Source organism: Gadus morhua, chromosome 19, assembly GCF_902167405.1.
Source record: "Gadus morhua chromosome 19, gadMor3.0, whole genome shotgun sequence".
Classification (NCBI taxonomy): domain Eukaryota; kingdom Metazoa; phylum Chordata; class Actinopteri; order Gadiformes; family Gadidae; genus Gadus; species Gadus morhua.
Genome location: NC_044066.1, coordinates 17,314,984 through 17,332,365, shown reverse-complemented (window position 1 = coordinate 17,332,365; position 17,382 = coordinate 17,314,984). Strand labels below are relative to the sequence as shown.

The following is a 17,382-nucleotide window of genomic DNA, read 5'->3' as shown; positions in this document are numbered from 1 at the left end:
TGTACGTACGTTTGTGGCAGAGTGTACGTCCTTCTCTCATTTACAGCCAATTGTATTAATTTATAGCCGGCAACACTTTTGTGTCGATCAATACCACTTTTATTGTGTTGCTGTCAATAAAGGATGCGGTTGTTATTTTCCTGGGCCAGCGTCATCGTTGGGGGTGGGAACAGGTTAGTTGTGTGGGAAGGTGCACGCTAAATGGCACTAAAAGTAAATAACTTTGTGGATCTTAGACCTATTTCAGTGGCATACTTAGGGTTCCAGAAGGTGCACTATGCTACAGAACCCTCCTGGGTTCACTTATCAGAGCCATGCGCTTCGGAAGGAGCACAAGCGTATTTCATTTGACCTTATTTTTATTGTATTAAACCCCCGGAGGTTACTGTCGACGGCTCCTTTTCTCTCCTCACCTGATTGGTTATCGCCAGAAGGCACTGAGCGTACATACAAATGAGCCTTTGTCAAACTCACAGCCGTCTGTGACTGTCAATCAAAGGTGGTTTCAAATGCAAGGAAACGCGTTCAATATGAGTTGTTTGGAAAAAGAGAAGCGCAAAGATTCTACACCACCGTCTACACGACGAAGTATAATATGTAATATGTTATGGATGTGTAAACATTTTTTTTCTGCATACATATTTCTTCAACTATTCTATGTATACAAACATTTGTTATGTGTATTTTATGTATCATTTGTCTTCAATTTCTATCAGTTTTTTATTCGACTACTCTCCAGTACTTGGCACCTTAATTTAGTGTCTTGGATCAATAAAGTACAATAAAGTTCACCGGATTGAGCAAATACAAATCAGGGAAGGCAATGACCTTATTATATCAGCTAGCATTAAAATGTTTTACCTTTAAACCACATCATCGGTAACCCAAGCCCCCTGGTGTGTGAGGCGCCTCACCTTCTAGAATCTTCCCGGTCTGCTCGGCCGGGCCGCCGGGCAGGACCTTGGCCACGTACGCCCCGATGTCTCCGTGGCCCCCCGGGACCTCCTTCCCCCCCACCAGGCGGAGCCCCAGTCCGTTACCTGCTACCGGGGACAGAGAGAAGTACTGAGAGACCGGGTGGTGGATAGATTGATCATAGTGACAGTGATAGTCTCTCTCTCTCTCTCTCTCTCTCTCTCTCTCTCTCTCTCTCTCTCTCTCTCTCTCTCTCTCTCTCTCTCTCTCTCTCTCTCTCTCTCTCTCTCTCTCTCTCTCTCTCTCTCTCTCTCTCTCTCTCTCTCTCATTCTACCCCCTCTCTCCCTTCCCTCTCTCTTCTCTCTACCCCTTCTCTCTCTTCCCCCTCTCTCTCTCTACCCCCTCTCTCTCTCTACCCCCTCTCTCTCTTCCCCCTCTCTCTCCCTCTCTCTCTCTCTCTCTCTCTCTCCCTCTCTCTCTATCCTCTCTCTCTCTTCCCCCTCTCTCTCTCTCTACCCCCTCTCTCTCTCTCTCTCTCTCTCTCTCTCTCTCTCTCTCACACACACATATATACAAACACTGCCTTCGATGACACAGAACGGATGACACAGTGAATACACACAGAGGCTGAGACTGCAGCTAACATCTAAAATACCCAGGCCTTATCTACCCCCTCTCAGTAATCCGGTTAGCAGAACCCCCCCACCCCCCTGCCCCCCACCCCCCCTCCCGGCTGGGCTGAGGCAGAACAGACCCAGAACAGTGCTCATTTTATTAAGGGATCAAATTAGTCATTTTCAGCACCCCGGCCCTCAAAAACAAAACACTTCTCGTTGTTGTGGGCTGTGCGCTAATTGCGTAAAGTGCGTCTGTGAAGAAGACGCCATTTTAAGCATGGCAGGAACTGATGTGTGTTAGTGTGAGATGAGCCAAGTGAGCAACAGAGCCAGGAGATGTAATGCCTGCCAGCTTTAACAGCCCAAAGGTAAATTGGAGGATACGGTGGTGCATTCAGCAAAAAGCATTTATCCTCATCAATTACCCTTTAACTGCCGTATAGTGTCGGGCCACACACACCCGTTGTATTGATTACAAAAGGATTCAGTCATGATCGGAGGAACCCAGCGTGTGTTCACCTGACGTCATGCGGTCCTTGGGGTCCCGTTGCAGTTTGACGTGGAGGTGGGGGAAGGGGTAGTATGGCCCTTTACCCTGGGGGACACACAAGCACATTCAGCACAACTCCCTATACAGGGTTAGACGATTATAGGGGTGTGTGTGTGTGTGTGTGTGTGTGTGTGTGTGTGTGTGTGTGTGTGTGTGTGTGTGTGTGTGCGTGCGCACACACAGACTCCATACGGATATGTCGGATTATAATATTTCTGAAGGTATTTACCATTAAGCATCGTGATGTTATGACGTACAGCTAGGGGTTAGGCATCTAGCTCCAGGATGCTTCGAGATTGACTAAACAAATGTATGGGGTTCCAACCAAATCTTCCGGCTCGTCCTCCCCCCTGACCACTTATAAATAATACATTTGATTTATAAAGCACCTTTCAATGATCCCAAGGCGATTCATAGTGAGCAAAGAAACCAAAACAAGAACAGGAAACAAAACTGAAAACCAAAAAATGTGTTTCCAGTAGGGCTCCAGTTGCTCACGTAAACAGCTTGGCTGTGTGTGTGTGTGTGTCGGTCCAGCCTCACCTGTCTCCTCTCTTGGCTGTTCTCTAAGCGGCCGTCTCGGGGTTTGTCGTACCAGTCAGCCCCCTCCCGTCTCTGTTGGTAGGCTTCAGGAGAAGACAAGCGCAAAGAGAGATCCCTTTAAAACTCCATCTCAAACCCGGGTCGGTCTCCCTATACCGGCAGTAAGTGCCGTTTTATTTGGCGAGCCCTTTCAGGGTGAATGGTTTCTGGTAATGGCCGTCTTGGGAATATGTTTGGGATTCATCAAAGTCAGGACTTTGGGGGCTGTGTCCCAGCAGAAAATGAAAATATATTTAGCTTAATATCTACGCTTTCATCAAGTATCCACTAGACTAGAGCCACAGAATGACGTTGTGGTTTATTCATTAGAGGTAAAAACACACGTCTGAATGCTGGGTATGAAGCATAAAGGTTAAATGTATTATTACGGTAGTTTCAGTATATATATACACAGTGCATGTCACCCAAACGGTGTGTATGTGCACTTTAATTTCATAATTTCTGTTTTTTGACATGAATGTTAGAACTTAAATGGGATATATATTTAAATGTAGATGTATCTGTCGACCGGTTCCAACCCTGAACATAAAGCCCTCATTTTAAGGAGTTAAGTTAATAACCTGGGAATCCTCTGAGAGATTATAAAATGAAAGTAATACTTTACCGTTGGCTGAATCGTCTCTGTTTAAAGCCATCATCGAGGCACTCAGAGCTGGAAGCAAGGCACATTGGTTGATGTAACAAAATTACTTGCCATTATTGTGACAAAACTTTAATAAAATAAGACATTATAATACAGTTTAGAAGTTTTGTTTTACTGATTTTACTTCTATTAACTTTCTTCATGTGTTGAGTCCTCTTTCCTATTCGACTTTCCTATTTCTCGGTCTCTGTAGATAACTCGAATTGTAGGCCAATGTTATACATGAATACATGAAGGTGTTTACATGTCTGTAAATCGGAATGAGAAACAAACACTTCAGTGTTCCTAAAATAAAGGCACATAAAACATATAAAAATATATCCCCATGCAATTGGCCACACAAAAGGCATGCAAGTTCAACATTCACTTTGTATTTATTCAGATTGATCTTTGGGCATGCAATTAGAAATGTGGAACACAAGACATGCAAGACATTACAATCGGGATTGTTATTGCCACCTTAAGTTATATAACACAAACAGAGCCCGATACAGCCTAGGAAAATATAGACATGAGTCTAAAGTGCTATTAATAATCAAGTCAAGTGCTATTTACATACTTACGAATATAGAGATATACTACGAATATAGAGATATCATCTAAATGTATAGTATAAATTGCATACATTTTTCATATTCAACCATCAAGTTTTGATTTCAAGGAACGGTGCCAATGAATGTGTATATTTGGGGAGGCACTTGTTTTAATGTTAAAAACATTTCAATTGATTAACGATGAGATGAGTTTAAGCGGGCGTGTGATTCAGTTTACTCTTAACGTTCTGTATACACTTTAAAAGCATGAAATCTAAATACATAAGTTAAGCTTTCATTTCAAATGATTCTACAGGTGATAGCACGCGCACGATACAAGAAGGTGATGCGCCTCACACAACAATTTGTTTGTTGTTTGGATCATCAACAAGACGCAAGAATGCTTTTTTGAACAACCGCACAACACATATAAAAGCCCAACACATGCATGCACACATTCAAGCAAACCATCAAGAACGGGAGCGAACACAAAGTAAGAACAGCAAGCAATTAATCGAGATCTATTCAAAACATAATGACGACAGATAAGACAAAAACGTGGACAGAACAGCTTACAGTTAATGAAACGACACAAACATTGGAAAAACAGCACACGCATGCAGACAGTAGCGCCACAAAGATCCACAACGACACACCGGTAGTAGCACAGAGTACCGACTGCATGCAATACAAGCCACTCCCCCAAAGTCCCAACGACAGACGTTCCCCCCAGGTGCGGTCCCCATCGGGGCGTTTGTTACCTTCGTTGTCCGACATGTTGCTCTGGTCGTCCAGCAGAGCGTAGTTCCTCCCCCTGGTCGGCTCCTCTCTGATGTGCTGCTGCCCGGATTCCTGCAGGGACAGGCAGGAGCCGAACTGGTCCCTGGAGTCGGCCGAGATGGGCGGCAGCGGTCCGGCCGACGCCCTCGCCATGCCCATCGGCTCGCCCACGGGACTCAGCGGACTCTCCTCCTCGGAGTTCTGCGCCACGATCGGAATCCGGCCTCTCCCGCTCTGCACGATGGGAAGGCTGGTGGGCTTGGTGCGACCGGAGGGTGTCTGGTAGAGGGACATGTCCCCGGAGGCCTCCCCGTCACCCTTCAGCCTCAGGGACGAGTTGGACGGGTCCCTCTTGAGGGACAGATCCAGGCCGTAGCACGACGTCGGCCTGGAAGCCGGTCTTGAGCGGCTGCCGCTGGGGTAGGCGGAGTCCAGGCCCAGGCTCTGGCCCATGTTGAGGGAGCCGGCCAGGTTGGCGCCCAGCGTGGAGCCGAGGTACTTCTGCTGCTCGGCGATGTTCTTACGCAGGCCGAACGTGATCTCGTCCTGCAGCAGCCGGCTGGACCTCGCCGACGCGCTGGTCGACCCGAGGTAATTGTAGTCCGTGTCCAGACCTCGTCCGTCGGTGATGGAGGAATACTTGGTGGAGCTCTTGGGTTCCACCAGCGTCGGCTTCTGTTTCTGGTACAGCATTGACGCCGGGAGCTGCTTCGCCGCCTGCTTCTCCAGAGTGAGCCGGCTGATGCTGTACTTGTCCGTCTTTGGATACTGTCTCTGGGAGTAGCCGGAGAGGCTGGAGTTCGGCGAGTAGTAGTGATGGGAGAGCCCCGTCAGCTGTTCCAGGCTCTCCGACCCGCCCGTGCTCCGACGGAACTCCTGCTTCAGCTGCTGCTTGAGGAGCTTCAGCTCGTAGGGCTCCTCCATGGGGTCGTCCTCGTCGGGGGTCTTCCCATAGGTGTGGAGCCTCGAGGTGGACCCCAGGTAGTCGGCCGAACACAGGTCCGCGGCGCTCCTCCGCAGGAGCTTCTCCGCCTTGGCCAGCTCCCGTTCGGCCAGGCTGTAGGAGGACGACAGGCCTGCGGTGCCCTTGGCCAGTTCGGCGGCGTCCTCCAGCAGCATGTAGCTGCGGGGCGTGTGGTGGTCCACGTCAGTGTAATAGGAGTCGGAGATGGCCGACATGGGGCTCCCGGCCATGCTGCCGCTCTCGAGGGCCCGGAGGTCCAGGTGGTTCCCGTACTTGTCGTACTTTACTCCGAGGAAGGCGGAGGAGGTGGGGTCGGGCTGGCGGCTAACCACGCTGTACTTGGTCGCGTCCAGCTCCGAGAGGAGGGCCGCTTGCCTTGCCGCCTTCTGCTGGATGAGGAGCATCTGGTGGTAGCTCTGCTGCTGGGCGCTGGTGAGGGAGGGCACGGAGGAGTAGATGGACTGGGACTGGTAGGCCTGGGGGGCCTGGTAGAGGGACTGGTAATGGGTCTGAGAGTATTGGTACTGGGAGTATTTTGAGTATTCGTGTTTGGTCTGCGGAGGAACAAACTCCTCCAGCTCCGACTGTGGCGCCGTCCGCGGACGCTCCAGGCCGTGGACCACGAGGTCCTCGTCCTCGCCGTCCCCACAGCCGCCTCGCGTGTCGCGGATGTTGCTGACCTCGCTGTCCGACATGTAGTCCCGGTCCTCGGCCACGCTCTGCAGGTAGGCGCGCTCCCGCTTCTCCCGCTCGATCAGCAGGACGTCCTTCCTGCGGTTGATCCCCATCTCCAGGTACCGGAGCTTGGCGTCGATCTCCTTCTCCTCCTCGTCCAGCTCCGCCTGCTTCTTGCGCAGCTTGGACGACTCCCGCTCCACCATGTCCAGCTCCCGGTCGATGTCCTGCAGGATTTTGGCGCGGGCCAGGTTGGAGTTGCGGCACATCCGGCGTCGGGCGGAGCCGGTGGTGTACGCCGTCTGGCCGCTGGCGGCGGACTCGTCCTCTGAGGGAGGGTTCGGTAGCGTGCGCTTCACCTTCTTCTGAGTGCCGGTGGGCGTGCCCCCCGAGCCCTTACCCTTCGGTGAGAAAGAAGGATGGAGAAATAATTATGAATAAGAAGGCAATTTTGCAGTGGTCTTTGCAGTAGCAATGAGCCTTTTGGATATCTACTATTTTGCTACTTAGGAGGTCCCTTATTTCAAATCTAAAGCAACTCATGCTTAAGTTCGTTAACGGGCATTAAGGTGTTGGAAGAAGTAAGGCATCGTCTCCAATTGACAGTTGGGCTGGGATCATTCTCGGAACCAGATTAATCCTGCTGAGAACACCCTAGTAACCACTCCTGAGTCCGCCCCTCAGTCATCCTGTGTGTTGCTTCAAACAGCTATGATTTAAATTGCATGGTATTAGATGATCATCTAATACATTTAATAATATAAATGTTATACTGAACTATATAACATGAATCACTTTGAATCTATCAATGCCTTGTATTACAATAAGCCAAACATGCTCTGACTCCAAAAGGTAGTTATTGACCACCCATAAGCTGCTTAGTAAATGTTACACACTGTACACACTTGTTACTGGACTATAATATTAAAAATGTATTTTGAAAGGTAATGTATAACATTAAAGCCCACTGATCTGTCCGTTCAACATTTTCTTGCAAACAGACTTTTTGTCTATATTTTGTATGGGGGCTACCAACGTTGAATCAGCCAGGCATAAACATCTTTAAAAAAGGCTAGGAAGATCTAGTTGGGTCCTCAGAATGTGTATCTGGGAAAAATATTTAGTTTAAATACTGGATATATAAAATGTATGTAACAATATGTGTAACAAGTAATACTTTTCATTGCAGTATGAAATGTGAGGGAATACATGTGTAGCATTACAGAGTACAAGAGAAATATTCCAACAACCAATATTCAGTATGGCAGAGAAACACCAGAAAAAATATGCAATGAAAATTGAAATGTTCTTTTGCAGCTAAAGGCCAATATAAATGATTTGGTTAGCTTTTTGAAGGGGCAAGGCTATGAGTGGATCATCATATTAATTTAGATGAAAAAAAGCCCACGGCATTCATACCAGACCAGAGAAAAACACCACTGCTCTAGGAAGTAATTTGTGTTATATTTTTCATTATAATTCGTTTTGTCCCTCATGCCAAAGCTCAAACATGAATACATAACGTAATGTATCCTTTAGCCAGCGCATACGACAATTTCCTAACAAAAAGATTATTTGTACAATGTGATCTGAGGGTTACAATACTCACTGTGAAGCCGTCCCCATGCTGTGTGCCAGACGAGACTCTTTCCTCCCCCGTCGGGCTCATGGGCTTGGGGTCGGACAGAGACCTCTGCATGGCCTTGGGTCCCCTTGGGCTGGCTGCTGGGGAGACATAAGATGGATCCCCTCGCAGCTTCTGAGGGCTTGTATCGCCCAGTGTGTTTTCATAGGACACAAACTCCAGGGATTTGCTGGGGGATACACAGGGAGATATCGGGGAGTAGAGGACTTTGGGGGATTTGGGGGCCTGAAGAGCAGAAGGGTCGGCTTTGAGGTTGGCCGACTGGCCGATCTCTAAGGGAGTGGGGCGCCTCTTCGGGGAGGTCCTCTCGGAGTCTGAGAGCTCCATCGAGGTGTCCATTCGTATGTTCCCCTCCGCGTCGGTCTGTATACTGATCTCTGTGTGGGCCTGCAGAGTCATCTCCGACTGCCCGCCCCTATCTCCCCGTGAGGTGCGAGGTCTGCTTCGTCTGGCCCTGTTCTGCTCCTCCCATTCGTCTTGATCTTCATCGTCCGTCTGCACGCAACTATCCACGCCCTTTTTGACGCTCTTCTTCTTCCTGCCAGCTGTGTACGCTTTGCTCACTGCATCGTCCTCTTCATCCGTCTGGCATCCACTATCTGTGATCTTGCGGGCCAGTATGGTGCCATCGGGCCCGATCACGATGGCCTCCTGTGGACCATGTCCCGGGACCTCTCCCCCAGGGTACATCTGCCGGATCTTTTGTTCCTCCAGTTGCATGCGGAGCTGCCCTTGGAGCCTCTGGATCTGCTCCAACTGTTGCTGCTGCTGGGCGTAGGTCTCCTTCTGCAGCATGAGGTGCGCCTGCCTCTCCTCCTCTTGCTGGGCCAAGATGTGCTGCTTCATGGACTGCAGCTCCTCCAGCTCCTTCTGAACCAGCATCTGCTCCTGCTCGCGGAACCGCTGGATCTCCTGTCGCTCCCACTCCAGGTCCTCCGCCAGGCGCTGCTGCTTGAGCTTCTCCATCTCCAGGCGCTCGCGTTCCGCCTGGTACTGGCCGTCGCCGGGCACCATGGGGGAGGACAGGGCCTCCAGGGAGGCAGCGATGGCTTCCAGGGACGCGTCGGTGTAGCTGTCCAGGGACAGGGACGTCAACGCCCTGGAGACCACATCAGCAGCACTGAGGCTGCCGTCCTTTGAGAGCTCCAGGTTGAGGGGGACGTCCTCCATATCGCCGGCCGACAGGCTGGAGAGGAAGCTCTGGGACCGTTTGAGTGGCAGAGTTTCGAGGTTGGAGAGGGACGGCATGGTGTCGCTGGTGTGCATGGTGTTGTTGTATGTAGTGCTGAAGATTGAGCCGGGTTGGGTGGTGATGGCGTACGTAGAGGGGATTGGTGCCGAGACTGAAGAATAGACCACCCCGTTGGATGACCTCAGAACAGTGTTGGTTCCAAAGATGGTGCCCGCAGCACCGGTGACCAGGGCCTGGGAGTAGGGCGGGATTGTCATGCCTGCATAGGCCCCTTTCCTGGAGTAGTCCACTGCTTCACCTGTCAAAAGTCAAAAACATAAATTGTGGACGAAACGATTCAGACGGTCTTAAGGTTGGAGGAGGCGGTTGCATGCCGATGGATCCCGAAATCAAAAACGGAAAAAGGAAAAAAAAAAAACACAACATGACATGCCCAAACAATATGCAAAAAGCTTGCAGAGACATGCAAAAATATATATTTTGGAAAAAAAAATGATTGAATGTCCATGCAAATCAGGATGAGAAATGAAACAAGTGACACATGATTTAGCCATGAATCAGCTGGTGGAGCTGAAAATAACATTTCAGCGAGAGGTCGGCGATGTCGCAGCACTGACCTGTGTCGGAACCCTTTGCTGAGGTAAGATCTACCGCACCTTCTGTGGTGACGTTGAAATTATAACTGTTCTTGCTCTTGTAAAGGAAAAGCCCAGCTTCCGCCAGGTTAGTGTCCGACATCGACGGTTTGATTCCCCCAAATCCTCTCATGCCATAGGGTGAGCGGTCGTACTGATAGTGGTCGTCTCGATATCCGAAGCGGTCTTCGGGTAAGGGTGTGGTGGGCTGCTGAGCTGTGCAGCTCCCTGCGAATGGCAGTTTGTAGACAACATCGCAGCATGCAGACCTTCTCCCCGCCGTTAGATCCACGGGTTTGCCGTCGTCCTCTGCCATGACTGCGGTGACAATCTCTGATGAAGTCGTGTCTACCGATACCAAAGTGTTGAATGGTTTGGTGGTGCTAAGGTCCACAGCCCCTGCGAACGTCGCTGTGCCCGTGATCAAACCATTCGCAGATACACAGCTCTGAGCTGGCATGGGGGCCATGGTGACCGGTGGGGCCTGGAACGTTGCACTGGTGCCTGATCCCACTGAAAGGTTGATTGGGATCTCCACATTGGATGCGGTCGTAGGCTGAGCACTGATAGGACGAAACACGATCTGAGACATGGGCTCGAATGCTTTGTTTTTTGTCAGCTGGAGAGGCGCTGTAGTAGCATAGGTGTCCAAACTGTCATAGCGCTGGATTGTCGCCGCACAGGTCACGATGGTGATGCTGTCAGTGACAATAGAGACAGTGGACGATTCGGCACTGAGGTTGACCACCGAGGGCTGCACTGCACTTGTCTGACGACTACCGACGTCGCTGGTTGTAAAGGACTGCCGCCTGCAATCTGTGCCAGAAGACAGGTCCACACCTTTCATGTCACTTCCTGGTTCTTCTTTCATAGTTCTAAGATCGACCACCTCACAATGCTGGTAGGCCTGTCCGTTCTGTCCAGGCGGTTGGGTTTTTGGCTTCTCCATTGAGATCGGAACACCGTTGGCCCTCGGAGATGGCATTGGGGGAGGTGCTCTTTCATGGACAACAGATACGGTAGTTCTTTGGACTTCTGTTTTGACCACCTGAGATACAACGTTAGGCAGAGCCGCTGGAGGTTGTGCTGAGGCAGATATAGCCTCGATAATATGACAAGAACTAGAGACATGCTTGTCCAGGCCACAGATCTCCTGGCTTTCTATGGACTCTGTGACCCTTGTGTATGCCAGGGGCACCCTAGTGGTTTGTGTTTGGGGTGGATATGGTTGAGGATATGACTGTTGACCATGCCTTAAAGGGGAGACTGGACCAGGACTAGATGGGGCTTGGGTTGAGATCCCTTCGACCGGGGAATTGGGTTGAGAGGGGAGTGTAATGACCACATATGTGTCACGAAGATTGCTCGCGTACCTTGGTGAAGAAGGTGAGGAGTGAAAGAACTTGTTTTCAGTCGAGGGACTCAGATTCAGGGCTACATCTACAGGGTCTGAGGAAAATGCAGTGGGTCTAGGTGGATAGTGGACATGGGCAGGGGATGGAGGCTGAGAGTTAGGCTTTGGTGCAATCGGTGGTTTGGCACCATCCCCTGGTCTGTGACTAGGCCCACCCCCGGTAGGAATGGATGGTTTTGGGGGAACTGGAGGAGGAACATGAGGCTTATACGTTGGTGCCACTGGGTATCGTGCAGCTTGGTCTGTAGTGGTGGCCAAGGGTTCTGGCCTGATGGGACAGACCGGGGCTTGAGGTGGAAGTGGAACTGGAGGTTTCCTGGGGAATACTGTGGGTTTTGGCTGAGTGGGGGGTGGCAGAGGAGACGTGGATGATGAATCTGTTTTTTCCTGAGAATTACCCCGGCGAAGGATGTGTGGCTTGGGGGGTACCGGTGGGGCAGTTGACACTATGCTGGGAACAGTGGCTGTGTACTGAGGAACAGTGGACAGGGGAGACGCATTGACCAGCACAGGGGGTGCTGGTGTGGGCGTGGCGCAGGACAGATCTACAATATCTGATTGGGATGAAACAGCATTCGTTTGTGGTGTCTGTTCTGATGCGGACAAAGGTGGAACTTCAATAATAACAGAGTCAGACTCTGCACAGGAAGTGACTGGTGGTGTGGCGCTCTTCTCCTCTTCCTTTTTGATGAACTCCTCATCTGAGGACAATTCTCCAGAAGAGCATTGTGTCACCTTGAGGTCTGGGATGGGATGGAGCGCCCTGCGCGGTACGGCCTCTGGGTCCTGCTGGGTTGGACTGGTCCCAGGTGTCAAGACCTTCTTCATGAGCTCTTCGTAGGCCGCCTCAGCATCCAGTAATGTTTTCCCATCCTTCCCCGGTGTGACTGCAGTGCTATTAGAGACGACACTCTCAGCAGGCTGCAACACAATCTCGGGCTTGGTCATCGTTGTCACCGGCTGCATCTTTTGATATTCCTGCTCAAGCTTCATGAACTCCTTTCTTTTCTTTATCATGTCTTCGTACACTTCGTCCGGCGATCTCAGCTTTTTGGACTCTGCCGGAACTTCCATATTATCCTGCACCACCTGCTCAGCGTTTGCGTTGTCAATGAGAGTCTCATAGGCGTAGTCCTCGATCAACATGCCTCCGTACAGGGACTCTTTGGCGGGTTGAATCTCCACCGTTGGAGATTTGGCTCGCAGCATTATCTCTTCATACGCCTCGTCGGCAGTTTTAAGAATCTTTGTATCCGTTTTGTCAGCGTTTTGCTCATCAGTCGGAGAGTGAAGGGACACGGACGTTGGGAGCTGATACGTTTTCTGTACCGCAGCGATCTTTGACGCATGGATCTCAAACCCTTCTGAATCGGATTCGATGCTCGGGGAGAAATCGGAACAGGAGGAGCGCCGGATCTCCTCCATCTCTGCCTCTTGTCTCAATTCTTCCGTTGGAGAGGCGTCTTCGATCGGGGACAGATTGCTCGGGGGCGTCTTGGGACGCTCTCTCCTCCTCTGGGATCGAAGGTCATCTTTGTCCTTCTTGGATTTCTTTCCCGAGCCCTTCTGTTTCTCCTGCTCCCTCAGGAGATCCTCCTCTTCACGCAGTTCTTCCTCCTCCGAGGAGTCCTCGATGGTCGGGAGCGTCTGACCCGGCTGTCTGTGTTTGGCTTTCCTGTGTTGTTTCCCCTCTCCCGAGCGCACGTTGCTGGGACTGCTGCTGTCGCTGTCCTCGTCGAGAGAGGACACGGATGTTGGGGACGTCCCCGGGGTGAAGCTCGATGCGTGTAGGCTGGACGATCCGTCTCCTCTGGACCGGTCGTCTGGCGAATCTGTCAGGCTTCCCATTTCCAGCTCCCCATCATCAGGAGTTATCAAAATAGGGGCGCTGGTTGCGTTAAGCTCGATAGTTCTAAATTTACGGACCGCTACACCGGTCTCCGGCTCCCCTTGCTTGGGTTCGGTCACCTCGTCTTTCGCTGCATCGTTAGCCTTGTCCAATGAGCCGGAGAGAGGCTTTTCCTCCTCATCATCAGGGCTTACGGAGCTCTTTTTGAGGAGGCGTCTGTTCTTTGCAGATGCGTTCCTTTGTTGTTCAGACCGTTTCTTCTCGTCGTCTCTTATCTTTCGGCGAATCGGGTTCTCCTCGTCGGACGGGGACGCGTCCTCGTTCTCGCTCATCTCCATGATCTGCTTCCGTATGAAGTCCTCGTCGTCCCCGGACACGGGGCTCTCCTTGCCGAAGCTCTCGCTGCTGTCCTCCAGGGAGTCCGCTCGCACGTTGTCGGGCACCAGGAGCTTCTTCTGAGTGCTCGTCCCGGTGGCAACCCCCTTCTCAGAGAGCTCTCTGTCGTCCTCGGAGCTGGGTGTGTCGGGCGAGAGAGGCAGTACCTCCAGTTTGCGTCGGGTCTTCAGGGAGTCGGTGTTCCCCTCGCCGGCGGGGGTCTGTGGGCCGGCCTGCTGGGCCTCCAAGAGGGGCAGCACAGTGCTCTCCAGCCGGGCGAAGTCGGACGGACTGGTGGGAGTGATCTCCTGGGCGATTTCTACAACCTCAGGTTTCTTCTGGTCTTTATCCTGTTAAAATAAAAAAAGACAATATCGTTAATTTTTCAATAGTAGGCAGGATAATGTTAATTGCATGTACATGTGATTGACTTTACCCTTAGTTATTTGTAGTACTACTTTGAAGCACAAAAAAGACAAATTAAATCATGAAATGTGAAATAATTCATATAAGAATGGGGGGTGGGGGGACAGATGCCATTATTGTCCCTTTAACTGTACAGAATACCTTATTTATTGTTTTTGCACATTTTTAATTTCTGAACTGTTACTGATTTGTTATTATATATAGGGCTAAGTGTTTTAATTGTTAATTTATTTCTTATTCTATTCGTCACCTGATTTTAATATTTTGAATGTTGCACAATCTCTGCAGGCACTGCCACTTTCCATTATACTGCATTTCTTGTATATGTATGTGACCAATGAAGCTCTTGAATCTTGAATCTAATATAAAGCCGTCTGGTTGATTAAGTGGATGAAATTAAGTTGAAAAGCCACCGAATGATCCTGCTTCTGCAAGACTTCTCCTACGTGTGTGGAAGAAGGCTGGTGGTGTAATTTGATGCATTTGTCAAACGCTGACGAGACTGGATGCTGGATTGGGCGTTTGTTAGCGTGGAAAGAGGTTGGAATTGTCACAGGGTTCTGTTTTGTTGTCTGTGAGTGTTATTCACAGTGTGCATGGCCTCTGGGATTCAGCTACACCTCTACTCGTGTTATGTACTACAGTCACCTCGGCCGACGCCTCTGCAGCACTAGGTTTTTCCGGCAGCTTAGCATCGGCCTTCCTTTGCTCCTCTGTGTCAGCACTCTGCTGCGTCGGGACACCGTCTCCCTCCTGCTCACTAACTACAGAGGCTGGGGGGCTAGGGTCTGCTACGGGGGCATGAGCTGTTAAAACGCTTTCGGAAACCATCGTGGATGTTTCGTTGTCCTTGGGAGTCATGTCCTCTCTGATATCACGCTCTGCCCTCCCCTCCTTGTCACTACACATGTTCTCAGCTGCTGCTGCTACGGAAGCAGACTCCATTTTGTAACCGACGTGGGCTTTTGACTCAACTTGTTTTTCTGTTTCAGACAGAGCGATTTGCGGCAGAGTGCTATTGGGCTCTGCATGTTCCCCTTTCTCTGACGTGCTTTCTGTCTGCCTCTCGTCACTGCCTGTCAAAGACTCTTGACGAGCTTTTTCTTTGTTATTTTCACCTGTCAAGTTTGTCTCTTGCTTTTCAGTTTCTATCTTAACCGGCAGGGTCTGGTTCTGAGAGACATCATGGAGTTCTTGTGCCTCACTGACTGCACTAGGGCACGACGCTGCCTCTGCATTCAGATCTGACCCTTCCCCCTTTATTTTCTCTCCTTCACTACCACAATTATCGATGTCAACAGATTTGGTTATGCTTTCCTCCGGCGGGACAGACGTGGTTTTCTGTGGATTAAGCATCGTTTCTGCATCATTCTCATTTTCCTCCGGACGGACGGTTTCTGCTTTGAGCAAAGGGCGTTGCTTTCTCGCTACACATGTTCCCTCCAATGAGGCGATCACTACCGGGCATTCTTGCACCAGGGATTGGTCAGCGGGTGGACATTGTTCCAACTCATTATTTTCCCGCTTCTCTTCTTCAGAGAACCCATGACTAACTGGGACAGACTGTGCTGGCTCCGCGGACGCTTTTAGTTCTTTATTCCCTCCATCTATCACGGGGCCAGCGCTCTCAGATTCAGTGAGGGGGGTTGAGGCTGGCTCTCCGTCAGACGCTATCTTATCTGGGGCCTTCTCTGCGCCTGTCCACTGTTCAGACGCCTCTCCCACAACAGATCCTCCCTCAGGCAACCTCTCCTCAGTTAAAAGTGCCTCGGCGAGCCTCTCCTCAAATGGATTCTTGTCGATTAACTCCTCCTGTGCGGCCTTGTTAACAGCTGTGTTCATTTCACCCTCTGCTGGAGCTGCACTAAGTTTCTCCTCAACCAGTGTTTGCAGAAGCTCCTTTGCTTCCTCTACCGTCTCTTCCGCTGCTAGGGGTACATGGGGTTCAGTGGCAATAGCCTCAGCCTTTCCCTCTACATCCAAACCAGGCAGTTTCTCCTCTGTGCTTTCTTTATCCTCTGCCGGCGCTGGCGTCGGCTCTGGCTGACCCTCCACAGCGTGGAGAACCATGGCGTTGTCGACAGTGGCTGCGGGGACTGCGCTGTCTGGCTGGATCGTAATCACTTCTGGCTCAACCTTAATTTCAGCAGGAGATTCGTTCCCCTTGTCTGATACTATATTTCCTCCCTCTGGCTCCTGCACACTGCTCACATCTTGGAGTGCTTCCAGTGTCACTACTGCCTGCTCTGTTGGAGCCGCTCGAGTTTCATCTTTACCCAAGTTCCCCTCTTGAAGGGCAGCCACACGTTCGACCCCCTCTCTGTGTTCTGCCTGTATAACTGTAGGAGCTGCGAGTTCCGGCTCGTGGGCTATCAGACTCGAAGCTTCCTCTACCGCAGCTGACTCTTTTTCCCCGGCCCCTAGTTCTTTTTCTACAATCTCTGCAGCAGGCGAAGACCTCTGGAGTGCCTCGCCCTTTGCGGGGGACTCTGTCTGCTCCATCTCTGTGACGGGCGGTGTAAAACTGTCGTTCGCCTCGCCCGCCAACTCTGCATTTATCTCAAGCTTTGGCTCAGTGTCCACTGGGGCGGAACTGACAGTTTCAGGCTGAGCGTGAGCAGGCTGTACTCCAAAACTACTCTCTGGTGGCTCCGACGCTGTAGCCTGGGGTACAACCTCAGCAAACCTCTCTAAAACGGGGGCAGCTTCGTCAGCCGAAGGCTCAGAAACTGTTGCCAATGCTTGTGGCTCTAGATGGTCACTCCCAGTCTCCTGGGGGGTGCAGTCAGAGGGTAAGACCCTGGGGGCCGGAGGACTGCCGGTCAGGGGTTCGCTATCAGGTGTGGGTGCGGGGGTCGGAGTCGGAGTCTGGGGGAACTCTACCTTGGTCTCCGGAGGCGGTGGGGTGGGTTGGGGGGTTTCTACCGAGGGTTTTGTAACTACGGCAGCAGGAGGAGGGGTGGAGGGAGGGACGGGGGTAGGAGCAGGTGGTTGTGGCGCGGGGGAAGCCACGGCGGCGGGAGGCAGGTCTCCGAGTCGGCCCGACATCGCTCTCTGGGTCTGGCAGTTCAGGCAAAGCCATTCTCTCTGTAAGACAAACAAAAGGTATTGTTCATTAGAAATGTTGAATGAAATCACTTTAAACTGAGGGTCGGTACGGGTAATGCTGGATTTCAATAACTATACATTTTCTTTAAATACCATGTTGGATGACATACTGGTAAAGCGTCTTAGAGTACCATATTAAGCGCTATATAAATTTCATTTATTATTATTATTTTTATGCATCTTGTTTTGGTTATCAATCCACAAAACTTACAAGAGGAGCCTATACATAATGCATGTGTGACGACAGCACGGAGGCTTACAGTTCAGAGCACAGATGCTCACATTTCACTATGGCTGTTTATCAAGATACATGTGGTTAATGTTATGATGCTTGCTGTGTGTTTTTGTGTGTGCGTGTTCTTTTATGTGTGTGGGAAAGATAGAAAGCAGTGATCAATTAGTTCCAGCCTTTTGATGGTGCATGTGATTGCGTGCGTGCGTGCGTAGGTGTGTGTGC

At 50.7% G+C, this 17,382-nt stretch overlaps 1 protein-coding gene across 6 annotated transcripts in view; it reads right to left on the bottom strand.

The window, feature by feature from the left end:
• Positions 1–17,382, bottom strand: part of pcloa (piccolo presynaptic cytomatrix protein a) — a 58,275-nt gene that overhangs the window by 24,141 nt on the left and 16,752 nt on the right. For 3 of the 6 annotated variants that reach the window (XM_030341965.1, XM_030341966.1, XM_030341968.1), the window contains exons 4-11: positions 14,466–16,904; positions 9,736–13,741; positions 7,891–9,416; positions 4,624–6,682; positions 3,291–3,338; positions 2,627–2,709; positions 2,053–2,128; positions 915–1,043 (exon numbers count right to left, since the gene is read on the bottom strand). In XM_030341965.1, the coding sequence (XP_030197825.1) occupies positions 915–1,043; positions 2,053–2,128; positions 2,627–2,709; positions 3,291–3,338; positions 4,624–6,682; positions 7,891–9,416; positions 9,736–13,741; positions 14,466–16,904 (10,366 nt within the window). The remainder of the gene's footprint in view (positions 1–914; positions 1,044–2,052; positions 2,129–2,626; positions 2,710–3,290; positions 3,339–4,623; positions 6,683–7,890; positions 9,417–9,735; positions 13,742–14,465; positions 16,905–17,382) is intronic. The other 3 variants (XM_030341967.1, XM_030341969.1, XM_030341970.1) reach the window with 2 other exon arrangements.